The 15,677-nt window shown below is 42.0% G+C and overlaps 1 protein-coding gene across 1 annotated transcript; it reads left to right on the forward strand.

Moving 5' to 3' along the window:
* The first annotated feature begins 150 nt into the window (after positions 1–150).
* Positions 151–15,677, forward strand: mrrf (mitochondrial ribosome recycling factor). The gene is made up of 7 exons (XM_070924839.1): positions 151–210; positions 3,265–3,429; positions 3,584–3,736; positions 8,558–8,676; positions 12,603–12,694; positions 14,292–14,451; positions 14,852–15,677. Exons 2-7 carry the CDS (start codon positions 3,267–3,269, stop codon positions 14,927–14,929), a joined length of 765 nt encoding a protein of 254 aa, XP_070780940.1. The 5' UTR covers positions 151–210; positions 3,265–3,266; the 3' UTR covers positions 14,930–15,677.

The raw sequence follows: 15,677 nt of genomic DNA on the forward strand, positions 1-15,677 counted from the left end.
GGTTTAATATTTGGCGTCTCCCGCATCTCTCTCCTCCAGACCGCGAGCCATCTTGGTTTGCCGCTTCAGAGAGAACCCCCGCTCATCCGGTATACCCCATATATAGTTTCAAACACACAACCGCACGTCGGCTCCTGATGATGACGACATGGATGTCAAATGTGGCTTGTTCCTAGCTAACATGCTTCTGTGAAGACTGTAAACTTGAAAGTAAGTATGCTGCTTGGGGTAATTCACAGTTGAAGGTTGTGTTTTTCCGGGTCATAGCTGAAGTGAACACCAGTGTTATGTTTAGCAGCTACGTGGTTGCGGGTTATGTTAGTTTTTGTTAGTGATATGTGCAGAAGAAGGCGAAGAAGGGCTACATGCACGCCCCCATCCCACCGACCTTCACATAGCTTCACTTGCATAAAGTCTTAGGACCAGTCAGTTATCTTAAACATGTCCGTACTATTGTTAGTTAGAAAGATAATATAGTATCTGCCTCAACAGCCTCGTTCTTCGTGTTTACTCGAGTATCTGTTAAAAAATACAACACTGAATCAACCTCGTGCCACTTGCAGGACTTAATCGCTTAATAAATCAGTAATGATAACCAAAGGACCCTCTGATATCGACATATGTCAACATATCTGTTCGGTATGGAATATGACATGTGAAGTTGCACAGCTGATATTCCTCGCAGTGGCCAGCATGATGATAAAAAGTCATACTGAACTGTGATTCTCAGTTTTATAATAAGACAAGGATGCACTGGGATCCAGTCAGTAAAGCCAGATGACCACATATGTAATGTCTTGTTACTTAAATAGTGTGTTTATTGTGTGACCTAGTACTGCAAAGATTAGTCAATTGACAAATTAAATTAATTGGCAACAATTATGATAATCAATTTAAAAGTCATTCATCAAGCAAACATTCAAGCTACTAAAATATAAAGATATTTTGCTTTTCTCTGTTTTATAGCATTGTAATATGAATATCTTTGGGTTTTGGACTGGTAACTGGACAAAAAAAAGCAATTTGAACATGTGAGCCTTTTACCACTTTCTGGCGCTTTATAGATGAATCATTTAATCAGTTAAACAACAAAGTAAGAGGGTTAATTGATATTTATAATAAAGTGCAGTTCTAGTCTGAACAGTTTGCTTGGCGAGGTAGAGCCAGGCAGAACATTATCAGATACCCAGTTGTGTTATTTTCTGCTCAAACTGTAAAGTGTGCAGAGGGGAGATCATGCGGGCTCACCAGCTGGAAGAAGGAGAGGTGTGTCTGCAGCTGCTGCTGTGTGTGAAATCTACAGGATGTGAGGCTACAGTATCTCACTGGACACCTGTGCTTCACTTTTTCTGCTTGACTTCCACTCTAAAGAGATCTGTCATCATCCCACATCTGAGCCTACCTGCTCTGCCACAGTTTGCCGTATCATATCAGCTTGTCAGGAAAGCTGCCAGCCACGGATGCCTGTTATGGGTTTGTATTGTAGGCGATGGGCCACAGTCTAGCCTAAATATTTCCATTGGAATATGTTTGGATTCTGGTTAATATCTGGAGTCACTGTTGGATTAACACCAGGGACTTGTGGCATGGCCGTAGATACCATTGAGGACACTGAGATCAGTATTGTATCTGGGAGTTTTGGGCTTTAAATGAGCTGCGGAAGAGTTTACAATCTACAATTACACAAAGAAGACACATAATGGGTTATTTATTTTAAAGACCATTAACTGTATTTAGGATTGTTTTCCTGGCAGCATGGAGAAATCAAAACAACATTTAGAACATAATGTAGAGAGATACAACTGGCAGTATCTAACTGAACAGTTAAAGGAATAATTAAATGTGAACAATATTAAATTTAAACAAATATATGTCCAGTGAGGGGGAAAAAAATAATTTTCAAGCAAGAAAAAAATAGTCTACATTAAAGCATGGAATCTCAACCAGAAATAATGTTCTGTCGAGCTTTTTGAAACATCTGGATAACTTTTGCATGAAACTGGAACTAATTCCTATTTTGTTATGATTTTACGGAAAAAACACGTCAGTAATATGATGCACTTGGGAAAGTTCTTATTTGTAATTCGGCAGCAGCAGTTTGTTTCTCCTCCCAGCTAACAGTACACAGCAGATAATAGAGCATGTCAGTCAGGCTGCAGTACACTGCGAGCTGTTCACAGCCACTGACTGTGAAAGACGGGCTTTAGTGTGTGTTTGTGTCTGTGGGTTTCGATATCTCAAGAGTTTCTCTCTGCTTGTGTGTACGCCGAGGTTCAGTGACACAGTTCACACTCCAGAGCCGTGTTGCACGGTGGGAGGTGGTTAGTCTCATAGTGTTGTGTGATTTTTGAATGGGAGGTTCCCCTTCAGCAATGCCCAAACAAGTGTGCATGTGCTGAGTGCAGAGGTAGTTTTATCCTGTTTGTGTGTGTAAAAGGAAGAGAAAGAGTATGTTTGTGACAATGAGTAATTGCATATAATGTAGCCTGTAGAGTTGAGTGCAGGAAGTTCTACAACAACACTGTGGATGTGTAATTAGATGTACAAGAGCCTCTTTTCCTCTTCTGTACTTTGTATTGTCAGAGAAATTCTGGTTAAAGGCACATTTTGTGATCCAAGCGGAGGAACCATTAGTCAATCAATCAATTAGTCAATCAAAGGGAAAACAATCTGCAAATATCTTGATTTATCAGTCAGTCATTTTTTAAGCAAACATGCCAAACATTTCCCAGTTTCAGCTTCTCAATTGTGAGGATTGGCTGTTTTTGTTTGTCTTATGTGATTGAAAGCACAGAGTTGGTCAGACAAAACGACAATTTTCTATTATTTTGTCTCCCTCACTTGTATCAATGGGGGCAGGCTAAATAACAGGAACACCCTCAGTATAATGCAAACAATTTAACAGCACCACAAACTATAGCCTCTGAAATGATCATTAAGTTTAATCAACACATCTCTAAAACAGTTTGAAGAAAAACTAAACACTAACCTTCATGAAGGGAAGATTTTGCAGGACTTTTACATGAGACAATATAATAAACTGGCAACTGAATGTAGGCTGCAAAGAGCTATTGTTGACATTTCAAAGAAAAGACAGCACTGGCTGGTTTGGCTCCATTTGTTCTTATCATTTTTGTCACAACGATCATTATATAGTTGGCTATGGTGCTGTAATACGTGAGAACAAGTTGTAGGCCTACCTCCTACTGGCTGATATAAGCTATTACTTCATTGTGATAGATATTACCACTTTTCTCTTGACAGTTATGGCTTTGAACCTGCTGCGACCGCTGCTGTGTCAGTCCCTGGTGCGACAGGTCAGGCCTCCCCTCATGGCCACCTCGAGGGTCAGTGCACCACTTCTGTACCCCAACACCACCTGCTACCCCACTGCATGCACCAGGCTCTATGCCACCAAGAAGGCAAAAGGTTGGTGAGGGAGACTTCAGAGACTGGAGAGTATAGCCTCTGTGGGTCTGTTGGCATCAGTGTGGGTTACTTGATTAGATATTACTTGTCTTTGATATGAGTCTCCACTCTTCCCTCAGTGCCTTTTGTTCTTTCCCTCTCTTCATCTTCCAAGCAAAGGCAAAGGGCCAGTCAGCTAAGGTGAACATTAATTCAGCTCTGGTGGAAGACATCATCAGTCTGGATGAAGTGAAGGGGGACATGATGGCGGTTCTCAATGCACTCAAAGATGACTTCACACGCAACCTCAGCATCCGAACCTCACCAGGTATTCAGCTGATTCTTTTTTTGGAGTCTCCTTACACCACTCCCTGTTTGTTCCTCAAACATTACTCCCTCTTATACAGAACTGAACAGTTAAAAAGACAAAAAGAATGCAGGAATACATTGACTCTCAAGTTCAAAATGTAAGTCTACTTACAGAAGACAAAAATAACCAATGAAAGTAGCAGTCCAATACTGCCAGCTAGTCATGTGATGAAACACTGAGTGGAAATAAACGGCCGTATGATAAGAGCAATGACAGCGTTGTCACAAATGTAAGAGTTTAATTTAATTGCTCAGATTGCTGTTTCCTTTTATTGTTAGCAGGGTTAGAAAAGAAAAACATGGTAGCAATAGAACATATGCAGTAACTTGAATATCATTCCACATACATATCGGCTAAATCTTAGTTATCCTCCTTTTATTTCATTTCATTCTCACTTGTATCACTAGTATTTGTATCTATTTTCCAACAGCAGGTTCGATTGGCAGAGTTATATCTTTGATCTCATGGATGTCTGCAGTCCAACCATAATGATAAAATGTTTAACCAGAATGAAACCGTTGCTTGAATCCAGTTTTTCCAAAGCATGTTTTTCAGTAACATCTCTGCAAACACGTCTCTGGACTCCTCTTCGCTGTACAAGCTGTTCGTTACATCCTCTGGCCTAGCCCATGGTTAATATTTTAGAGTTCTGCATCTGGCTGGACTGCAGGCATCGATTAGATCACGGACACCCATGAGAAATCTCAAAACACCTTTTTACCTTTTTGATTTTATTTCCATAATATCGACATAGGCAACACTACATGCATGAATCACAGAGTAATGTACAGAGTGCTGAAGTCACATATGGGTCTTCCTTATTTGTTGAACTCTACTTTGAATTTAAAAAATAAAAACCAACGCCACAAGATATATGCATGAATCGTGCATTTACTGTTGCAGTTCAGTTTTGTTTTTCATCTGCATCATGCACTGTACACATGAGGCTTTTCCTTCTGAACAGCACATCAGGCACATTCTTACTTTGGGCTAAAAGTCAGTAAGTCTTCCTCTTTTGTTTGCGTCTACCTGACAAAGCGCCCGAGGGCTTAGAGTGAGCCCCAGTTGTGTGACCTTACCTTGACCCCCAGTTTGACCTCTGTTTCCCCAACTACATCCAGGTCACGACCCTTTGCCTCTGGGTTCTAACAAATGGGATCTGGGCTCAGGGGAGTCAGAGGTGGGGTGTATAATGGAAGCTCCCGAGGGAGGAGGCAGCCTCAGACTTCAAACTTCGTGTCTGAGCTCTTTACTCCTTCTCCTCCTCAGATGAAAGTGCACTTTCTTTCTCTGACATTTGATCTGCAGCATGTGAAGTCTTACACAGCATGTAGGAGAGTTAAACAACAGAAGCACAAAGACATTTCGTGGATAACACTTCAATGTCTTGTCTTGTAGACTTCCAACTGTTTCATTGTTCTTTTTATTGATTTATCTTGTTCCCTTCAGCTTTTTTTCGTTCTCCACTCATCATTCAGCAGTTTCTTGGTCTGAGCCATTTTCTATCTTCCCTCTCTTCATCCCTCCATTACTTACTCTTCTCTTTTGTTTTACCAACAATTCCCAGCTTTATATTTTGGCCTCCGCTCATACCATATTTTCAATCTCTGTCTCACGCTTTCAATTGAATTCAAACTTCTTATTGACCTACAGGGACACATTTGTTCACAGGTCAAGAATTTCAAGAGTTCCCTACTTCACTCCTTTCAGCTCTTCAGTCCTCCCTCTGTTTCTCTTGTCATTTTTGTCTCTTGTCTTCCCTCCATGCTGTCAGCTGCCCTGTCTCCTCCCTCCATCTCTATCCCTCACTGCTGTCCTCCAGCCCCTCCATCCTCCTCTCTTCTGTCCAGCTGCACAGTAATCCAGGGAGGCAGCAGGACTTAGAGCTGACAGCAGAGATGAGATGGTGGAATGAAATGACGTCAGCTGTCCGAGTGTGTGTGTGCGTTTGCTCCACAAACCTCTCATCTGGCTCTCATTAAGCTTATGAGTAGGTGTGTGTGTGTGTGTGTGTGTGTGTGTGTGGATATGACTGTATGTACTGTTGTGTGTTGCCATGAATGCATACTGTGTGTGTGCATGTGTTTTGTTTGCGTGTGGCAAACGTATAGCAGAACGTCATAGATAGATGCAGAGAGAGGGGATCAATGCTATGATCACCATATTGTGGTTAGTCACAGATGGGTAATGTATACTACCCGAATACTAGCTCTGTTTCCATGGAAACATTAAGACAGAGTGGACTGAGACATTGAACAACAACAACAGTGCTGGAAAAAATACCTTCAGGCACCGAAAGGTCTTCCAAGTTGAAGATAAGACCTGTTGGAGCTTAAAGGAATAGTTCAACATTTTGGGAAATCCACTTGTTTGCTTTCTTGCAGAGAGTTAGATAAGAAAACAGATGCTACTCTCATGTGGTTAGCTTAGCCCAGCATAAAGCCTGGAATGGCTAGCCTGACTGAAGGAAACCAAGTTCGCCCACCAGCACCTCTAAAGATTACTAATGAACTCCGCTGGTTGCCTGGCAGCTTCAACACGACTACAAGACTAAAATAGTCTAGAAATAGTTAGCAAGTAATCCCCCATAAAACAGCAAATTGTTGTTTTTACACTTAGAGTTCAACACAGCACATTAAAGGTGCTATAATGAATATGTTTTATACTAGGAATGGATCAAATGACTGCTTTCATGTGGAAGGGGTCGCTCATCGTGATAAACCCACAGATAATTATCACCTGACTCTGCGGTTCCTGTTTTAGCATCTTTCGGGTGATTGTTTTGGTTTTACGACCGCCAGCTTTACTGCTTTGTTTCACTCTCACTCTGTTCTTGGCTTCTTTTCCAGACGCAGCAGGCAGCTGTTTTCAGTAAGAAAGCTCTAAAAATCAACTGAATGCTGCCTATCCAGCACCAAACAGACATAGTGAACATAGTGACCGTAGTGCAGCTAAAGAGCCAGGTATTTCCCTCAGGGGTTGTTGGAGACCAAAAACAAAGCTAGAAGAGAGTAAATGTTGGACTTGCATTCATCAGGTGGCCAGAAACACAACTTCAAATTAATGCTAATGTTGCTCTGTAACTGCTAGATGTGTAACTAAGCAACTGTACGCTAACAAGTTTGCCATATCAACTTGAAAGGTGATGATATATTTTACAGCTTGTTACGCTGTCATTCAAGCTCTGGTGCAGACCAAACAACCGCACAGAGACCACCTGAAATGAATGGTGTAGGTCAAAGTTCTTGCTAATGTAAGTTTTGTTTGTTTGTGGTCAGAATGCAACACGGTCCAACCACATGGTGATGACACATTTATGAATCCTAAAGCTAAACTAAACATATTAACCACATTTCTGCTGAACAGGGCGACAGTTTCTCTAAGTGTTACAGTACAGGATGCATCATTTCCATTACCTTTTACCAGCTGTCTCATGTTGACAACAGTTAAAGTCCTGCTGCAGTATTGAATCATGCTTCTGACCAACAATTTCCTTGTGAGCTCTTTGTAACCAACGGAGTATATTGTGTAAGTTTTGAGAAAAACCAATTTGGAGAATGCTTTCTCAGCCATCCTCTGCCTTCTCTCTCTACCCCCGTAGCCCTCCCCACCCTCCACCTTTGTAGTTAAAGAAATGACTGTCTGTCTGTCTGCCCTCCTAAAGTACTAGCAGATGCGTAGGTGCTCACTGTCAAGGCGCAGGTAACAAAGACAGACAGGCAGAAGGTCACAAATATGGACATGAACGGTCTGCATATACACAGAGAGGCACTGTGAGACGGACAGGCAGGTTTAGAGCTGCACAAAGATGGATGTTTGAAGTCTGAGAGGGAGACAGAATAATAGGCAGGCAGGTAGACGGCATGTCAGTGATTCAGTTGGGATGCGGCCTTTTGAATAAAAGGTATCCATTTCATCACATCATACCAACCATTTATTTTTAAGTTTTTCTGCATCTGATCTCTGACTGGTACGTCTATGTCTTTGCCCTGATAAATTGATCGGATAGAGAAAATTAGACCATTGGCTCACCTCCCCTTCACCTCCCCCCCTTTTCTACACACACCACCAGCGCAGCCCCCAGTGGGTACGCAGGGAGCGGGTGATGTAAGGCAGAGGTGGAGAAGAAGGAAACAACTGCGTCTGAGGTTAGCCAGATGGAGGAGAGGGGCGGATGGAGGGAGGGGACAGAAGAAGTCAACTCATGCTGGCAAACTTACCTTTGCTTCCCTCTGTGTTGACAGTGAGGAGAGACAATAGATCATGGAAAGTCTTAACAGTGTGACAGAGGTCTCTCTTTTTAATTTCTTTACTTACTCATTCAATTTGTGGCTTCTGCTGCACATTCACCCATCTGTCTATTTATTTGTTAATCTTTCTGAGTGACTCTTTTCCTTCTTTATATTAAGTCTACATGGAAACAGTGTTGTCAAACCAGAAAAGCTGCCATATTGACCACAGCCCGACCAATAGTATGAGAATAATACAAATCAACTTTGTCAAACAGACTGACGGTAAATGTAGATATAAGGTAACTGAACATTTCAAACAACTATAAATATGACTACAAAACTATATTCAACTTGAATTTAGAAGTCAAATATACATAAAATGCTGATATATTCGATATTAGCCGATAAAATTGGCCTGCAGATGTGTAGATGCACAACATCAGGGAGACTGCATTGCACATGGCGACAGTAAAATGATGCCTTGAATTGTTTATGTAGGTAAATAAATTGAGTCAAGAAACAATTACAGGTATCTGTATTTGTTTAGGAGCTCTGGATCACATTGTGGTGACGACTCAAGATGGGAAGTTCCCTCTCAACCAGCTGGGTCAGATCTCCATGAAATCACCTCAGCTCATTATGGTCAACATGAGCGGCTTCCCAGAGGTAAGACGATCACACACACACACACACACACACACACACACACACACACACACACACACACACACACACACACACACACACACTCATAGCTTTTTTTTTTTTTTTTTTGTTTTTTTTTTTTTTTTTTTTTTTTTTTTTTTTTTTTTTTTTTTTTTTTTTTATTTTTATTTTTGCCCTATAATGCAATGCTATGATAGCGAGTATTCACAGAAGGCAAAGTGAGCCAGACCAGAACTCTGAGCCCACATCTCTGTATAAATGAAACCTGACCTGCCTCCCTCTCTCCAACTGTGTCTCAGATGCTAATTGATTGATCACTCAGGGAGCCCTTTGTTCTGGGGTGAAAGATAGCAACGAGAACCTAAACTCCCTCTCCCTCTCCCTCTCCCTCTCTCCCTCTCTCCCTCTCTCCCTCTCTCTCTCTCTCTCTCTCTCTCTATTTCTCTCTCTCTCTCTCTCTCTATTTCTCTCTCTCTCTCTCTCTCTCTCCCTCTCCCTCTCTCTCTCTCTCTCTCTCTGTGTGTGTGTTGAGATGTGGTTGTGTCTGCGTGTGAGATGTCACAGAATAGGAAATGACCTCATTTTACCCCCAGGTTAGGAAGGAATGGATTATTTTTCTTTCTTTTTTTTTTTTACTCCCTCCTCTCCTTCTTAGGTGATACAACACTGTACTAATCAGAGCCCCAGAAAGACATTTTGTCCACTGGGCCAACTCACATTTTTAGTAGTAGCCAGATTTTCTGTACGGTTGTTTTTTTTAACAAATTCCACCCAACAAGCATACTTTTAATATTATATATACTTTTTAATACGTTTATATGCATAGCATGGTAAAGGTGTGACAAACACACATGCCATAACTTGAGTATGAAAATCTAAAGTGAGGAATAATAGACATGAAGATAAGAAAGCATATATACCCCCTGTGAACTGATGTCAGTTCAGATTTGGTCACCTGCTCCAGAGTTTAGAGACTTGTGTCTTTTATAAGCATAGCTGACATTCAAAGGCAGTTTGGTCTTTTGGAGAACCACCTGTCTGTTGCAGATATTTTCCACCACCTTCTGTTTTCCTACCGGTCACGTTTCTGTGAACCTGCGAGGTGTGTTTTCACCTCTTTTGTCCTCCTTTGTGCTGATATCGCAAAACAACATGCAAATGTGAGTATTTATCAGCATCTCAAATCTGGAGATCCAGTCTTCAAACCTGAGTCAGGCTGAATGGTCTTTCTGTGAGTCTGTTTCCTTCCCAGAAACTCCGACCACAGACCACACACACGCTGACAGACATACACATGCACACACACATGCTATCCTGTTGTGCCCTACGTTACCCATGTCCCACACAGAGGTGAGTCCTCAGTACCCAGAGCTAATAGGCTTATAATGATGCCTATCCATTACCAGGCACTCCGGAGGCCCTACCATTGTTTTCCATTCATTCATTAAGAGTATAGCCTGGGAAGGCACAGTGGAACGAACAACAACTACCAGCATGCTTCGATCAGGAGGCAATTTGGTGTGTGTATGTGCATGTTTAAGCATCCCACCGCTTTGTTCGTAAAGTGTTTTTTCCAGGACTCCCTTTTTTTAAAACACGCACACACACATTCCTCTCTGCTTTGAACCGGGCCGTCAAAGCGTTTGATGTGAAACTTCAGTGTAATTTCTCTTCCTCTCCAACATATTAACCAGAACCTGCCCCGCCTTTCCAGAGAAATTCCGTTCGGTATTCCGTAACCACCGGAGTGGTCATCGGAGGGGGGGGGTGATGAATTTGATGCTGAGAACAATCAAACATAGGTATGGGCTGAATCGATCACCCCACACTCAGAGAGCAACCAGAGGCCTGCGGTCCGGATGACTTTAACAAAAGGAAAAGAAAAGAAACCTCATGAATTAATTTAATACTCGCAAATACATTCCTTTAATCTCGCTGCCATTTCTTTCCCCCCTGCGGAAAAGGCCAGAAGGAGCTGTCAAGAAAGGGGAGTAGGGTAGAAAGGAGTAAAAAAAAAAAAAAAAAAAAAAAGGAAATGAAATGTTATGCTCTTTTTCCTTGCATTGCACATTTGCACACTTTGTAAAGCTCAGCTAAGGGAGTTGTCATGCGGTTGCAGAATTGGTTTGAGGAGTGTGACTTTGTTTTCAGTAATTCAGAGGATTTGCCTTCCTCCCCCTTCGTCTGTATGTGCTGTTTAACTGTAGCTCTCTGCCTCTGAAGCAGTATTTGCTGAAGGATTGTGTAGTATATGGTGAATCAATTTTTTATCTTTCACATACGTGAATGCTGTTTTATTATTTACTATTGAGTCAAATACTACACTTCTCAGATCCTCTCGACTCTTCTTTGTCTGATCCTGCGTTGTGTTGAGATATCATTTAGCATTTACAGCACAGCTGCCTCTCCAGCCAGCGTCCACATTGACACTGGATCACTTGTTCCCCCTCACAAAACACATAATACTCTTCTTTTCATTTCTCTCTGACTATCTTCATCCTTTAAAAAGATGACAGATGGTGTTTGGGAAATATTAGTTGCATTTATTTTTTTCAAAAGCCGTTTTAGACAACAGCTGAGATGAAGGAAATCTTCTGCAGATGTTTTCATTTCTAGTGATAGTTTTAGACAAATTTGCAGGAAGCAAGAGTCCGTCTGTGTCCCAAATCCATGACTATCCTCACCAGCTATTTATTTCTGTTGATGCAGTTGCTCAATGCAGATCAGAAACATGCATTTCCACTTTTGCTCTTAATGTGGACAAATGCGTCTCACAACAGCTTTTGATCAGATCGTCTAGTTTGCATTTAGTCCCAGTTACACTTTTCACAGATATGAGACCTTCAGAGACATTTTGACTTCTCGTAGAAGGATGATCACAGGTGTAACTAATAACATTAACGATGGCTCTGCTCTCCTCTGGTGTCCCAGTAAGTCATGACAGTGTGACAGTGAGCCAGCGCGCACAATACTAGGAGCTGAAGCAGCTAAATGGAACTGGCCATCATTTGATTTGATTATTTACACCTGAACATGCTAATAACGCTACCATTAGCATCGCTGAATGCATGTATTGTTTGACCAAAGAAAACTGTAGCGATTGGACATTTTATTACCTAAAAACAACTATCATTACTGTTGATGCTGTAAGGAAACAACTGAACGTTTCCTCACGTCATCAGTTTTGAACATAGAGTCTTCATTGCATTTCGATGGATAGAAATGGATTCAGTCATTCTGAAAAATGTCACAATCATGGCTTGAGCCTGTCTAAAGACCATCTATCAATGTCTTTCAACATGTAGAGTTGTCTAGAGTTTAGACCTCCCTTTCTCCCCCGCATGAGGTAATGAGCTGGCCACAGTACAGGAAAAGTGTTTACTTGGTGAGTAAAGTTTTACATGTGCATGTGTTATTGTCATTAAACCTTAAGATAATTACCATTTCCCACCTTCATAAACAAGCAAAAAGCTGCTTTTATATTTGAAAATACAGATTTGATCCAAAAATGAACGCATACAAACTCAACAGCACATGTGTGTTTGTGTGTATCCATGTATCATACACAAGCACAAGCAGACTCTCCTGTGAGGTCACCGTGGGTCAACGCCCTGCCCTGCAACCTCTCAGTCCTGTCCCACAGGGCCAAGCGCTGACAGTGGCCCAAGGCACTTCCACACAGCATGGGCTTCCCCAGACACACACACACACACACACACACACACACATACACACACACACACACACACACACAAAACACACACCACAACACCTTAATGATTGCCAGCTGGAGCTAAGCCACTACCTGCAGTTGTAGCTCTGCTTTTCTATTCACACCAGTGCTCGATGCACACATTCATTTATCTGTGTGTGTGTGTGTGTGTGTGTGTGTGTGCGTGCATGCATGCGCGTGTGTGTGACCCCAGGCTACAGCGGCTGCCACCCGTGCCCTGAGAGAGAGTAGCATGAACCTTAACCCAGAGGTGGACGGGACGATCATCAAGGTGCCCGTTCCCAAGTGAGTCTCTCTCTGACACACACAAATACACACACACACACACACACACACACACACACACACACACACACACACACACACACACACACATAAAGCCACAAGGGCAGAAACGCTTTCCTGCTTTCAGCACTTTCCTTCTTTTCGATCTTTTCTTTATACTTTTACTTTTCTTCTGTCATTCCTCTGTTTTCCCACTATTTAATATAAACTGAAACACTTGGGTGATCTGATCAATCAATCACTCAATTGACAAAATGTTAATTGATAAAACTTTTTGCAATTACATGTTTTTTACTGTTATTTGGGCAAAATAAATTATTTTAATACATCTTTTTTGTGCTATTTCATTTTAGAGATTTTATAGACTAAATAATTAACCAATAAACCAATTCAATATAATCAATACATTATGTAAGTCTCATCCATGGTTTTGAATTTCTCCCCATTAATAAATCCTCTAGTCTGAGCTGTCACTGACAGATTTACTGACTTTTGTTTGTCGATGTATAGAGACCCCCAGTGTGTTGATGTGAAGCTTGGGTCACTCTCTCTCTCTTCATTCTGGCTAGACCTCTCTCTCTCTCTCTCGCTCTCTTTTTCTCCCTGCCAAGTCAAACAACCTCACACACAACTATCCGTCACTCACTCACTAAAGCTCTCTGTGTGTATATACAGTATGTATTTTACATATACACACATGTGCATGTAAGTATACGTGCATAAATGGCGGCCTGTGTTCATGCGCGTGTGTGTGTGCGCGTGTGGAGCAGCAGGTGTTAGTCTGGCAGAGGAGGGAGACAAGAGTCAGACTGCTTTCCCCCTGCAATCAGTCTCGGCACGCTCCAAGTCCCCATTTGCATTTCCAAAGAGAAGGCGCTCCTTGATTGGCCCTGGAATCAGTAATTAGGCCGTATTGTTTGCGGTAAATAGACGCCGCACTTGGATTGTTTGCAAATAGTCCCAGAGGCAAAAACAACGGGGGAAAAAAAGCCAATTAAGGACAAAGAGGGAGAGTGAAATGGGAAGTAGGATTTTCTGAGTGATTAACAAATGCAAAGTGAATACAAAGTTGTCGGATGTTTCGGCTCTGGTCTGAGACCTCGTAGAGTGATTGTTGTTAAGATCACTGCCACGAGTCAGAACCAAAAAAATGATTAGACTTCATGCCTACAAGCACTTAACAGTCTCATTTGCACAAGTGAGGACATTGTTGTTGTTGTTGTTGTTTTATTATTGTACAGTATTCACCAGAGTCTGACTAACTTATTTTCCTAGACGTCTGATATCAAGTCCTCAAAACACTGAGAGCTTAACAGCATCTTAACAAACATTGTCTTATTGTACATAGAGGAGGAGCTGCTACTTCAACCCATAGATGTCAGTCGAGCTAAGCTAAGCTAATATCATCCTTCATCACATCTTGAAACTACATACAGAGACATAGAAAGGGCACGGATGAGTTTGTGTGTGTGGACTCTTGCCTTGGTATAATCCATTTATCTGTCTCCCAGGGATTCTTACCTTCTCTGTTTTGTCTGTCCGTCTTTCTCTCTGGTCTTTCCTCTCTCTTTCCCCTCATCTCCTCCTTTCCTCGCAGGGTAACGCGGGAACACAGAGAGAACCTCGCCAAGCTGGCCAAACAGTTCAGCAACAAGGCTAAAGACTCAGTGAGGAAAGTGCGATCTAATGCCGTCACGCAGGTCAAAAAGGCAAAGGAAGGACACTCGGAGGACACCATACGACTTGTAGAAAAACAGGTAGGAGACGAGGGAAAAAAGACAACAGTGCTATTACACATAGGAAGGGCAGTTTAAAGGAAGGTTGAGATGAGTGGCTAGATGCAACAGATGAGTCACAAAACTGAGTCAAGGGGGTAACTGATAATTAGAGCTTACTAAGACCTGAAACTACTGTAACAGCCGCCCACACCGACCGAGGGTACAGCTTTTTCTAAAGAGAAATTAAAACTAAAGCATGAAGTTATTTCTTAATCATTCATTTCCAGTTGTAGTATTTTATAAGTTCCAAATTTGCACCAAAGTGATAAATTCATCACATTCTGTCACATTCATGTCACATCGCAGCTACATATTGTCATCCTTTACTAGAAATACAGGAGAGGGAGGTAAAAGTGAATCTTTCCGTCTGCCTTCGCAGATCCAGCAGATGTCGGACAACGTTGCAGTGGACATTGACAAACAGCTTACAGCCAAGACCAAGGAGCTGTTAGGCTGACTGTGACGATTACAAGAGTACTGTATTTTGATGCTGTATCATTTGGTTATTGCCGAACCTACAGATGGACACACATGTAACGTCATTCTTATCGTGTTAATAATAGACAGTGACTCAGTTGCGTTGGGGAGGTACTTTGATGAGCGTTAACAGTCTGAAAGCTTGTTGTACATGTTCTGGTACTCCTGGCAGAAACTGGGCTTCGGTTCCTGCCCACATCACTGGCAAAGATCTGCTCTTCGCTGCTGGGTGATATCTTTGTTTTACTGTCATAGTGCATAAACAGAAATTGGCACAGAAACAACAACAACAACGACAGACTGCCAGTCACCTCCCTCCTCCCTTGTTACTCTTCCTGTCTTCAAACAAACACCAACTGAGGGACGAATGGACTTTTAATGGGATTTGCGGGCCTCCTCCTAATCAAACCCCTTGCCACAAGGGCTGTCTGTTTATATAAAACAAGCGCACCCGCCTGAATGTAAACTGGCTGCGGGTTTGTCTTGGTGGCAAGAGCGAGAGAGAAAGGGAGAGAGAGAGTTTGTTCCAGAGACGCAGGATATCATTAGCGTGTTGCCAAACATTTGTTTCACATTGATTCAAAGTCTGTTAAAAAATGCACTTGAGGGGGAAAAAAGGCCTTTAATTTCTGCCCGTGTCTACGATTGATAATCCGGCTGCTCTCTCTACAATAAAGTCGGGAAAGTAACATTATTGATGGACTCCATTAAAGAAACACTGCTTTGTA

Source organism: Enoplosus armatus, chromosome 18 (assembly GCF_043641665.1).
Source record: "Enoplosus armatus isolate fEnoArm2 chromosome 18, fEnoArm2.hap1, whole genome shotgun sequence".
Classification (NCBI taxonomy): Eukaryota; Metazoa; Chordata; class Actinopteri; order Centrarchiformes; family Enoplosidae; genus Enoplosus; species Enoplosus armatus.

What these genes read in the sequence shown, in the direction of transcription:
- mrrf (XM_070924839.1), top strand. Translation starts at nt 3,267, where the DNA reads ATGGCTTTGAACCTGCTGCGACCGCTGCTGTGTCAGTCCCTGGTGCGA. An exon ending in CAGCATCCGAACCTCACCAG is followed by an intron (nt 3,737 to 8,557) that starts GTATTCAGCTGA and finishes GTATTTGTTTAG; the next exon opens with GAGCTCTGGATCACATTGTG. An exon ending in TACGACTTGTAGAAAAACAG is followed by an intron (nt 14,452 to 14,851) that starts GTAGGAGACGAG and finishes CTGCCTTCGCAG; the next exon opens with ATCCAGCAGATGTCGGACAA.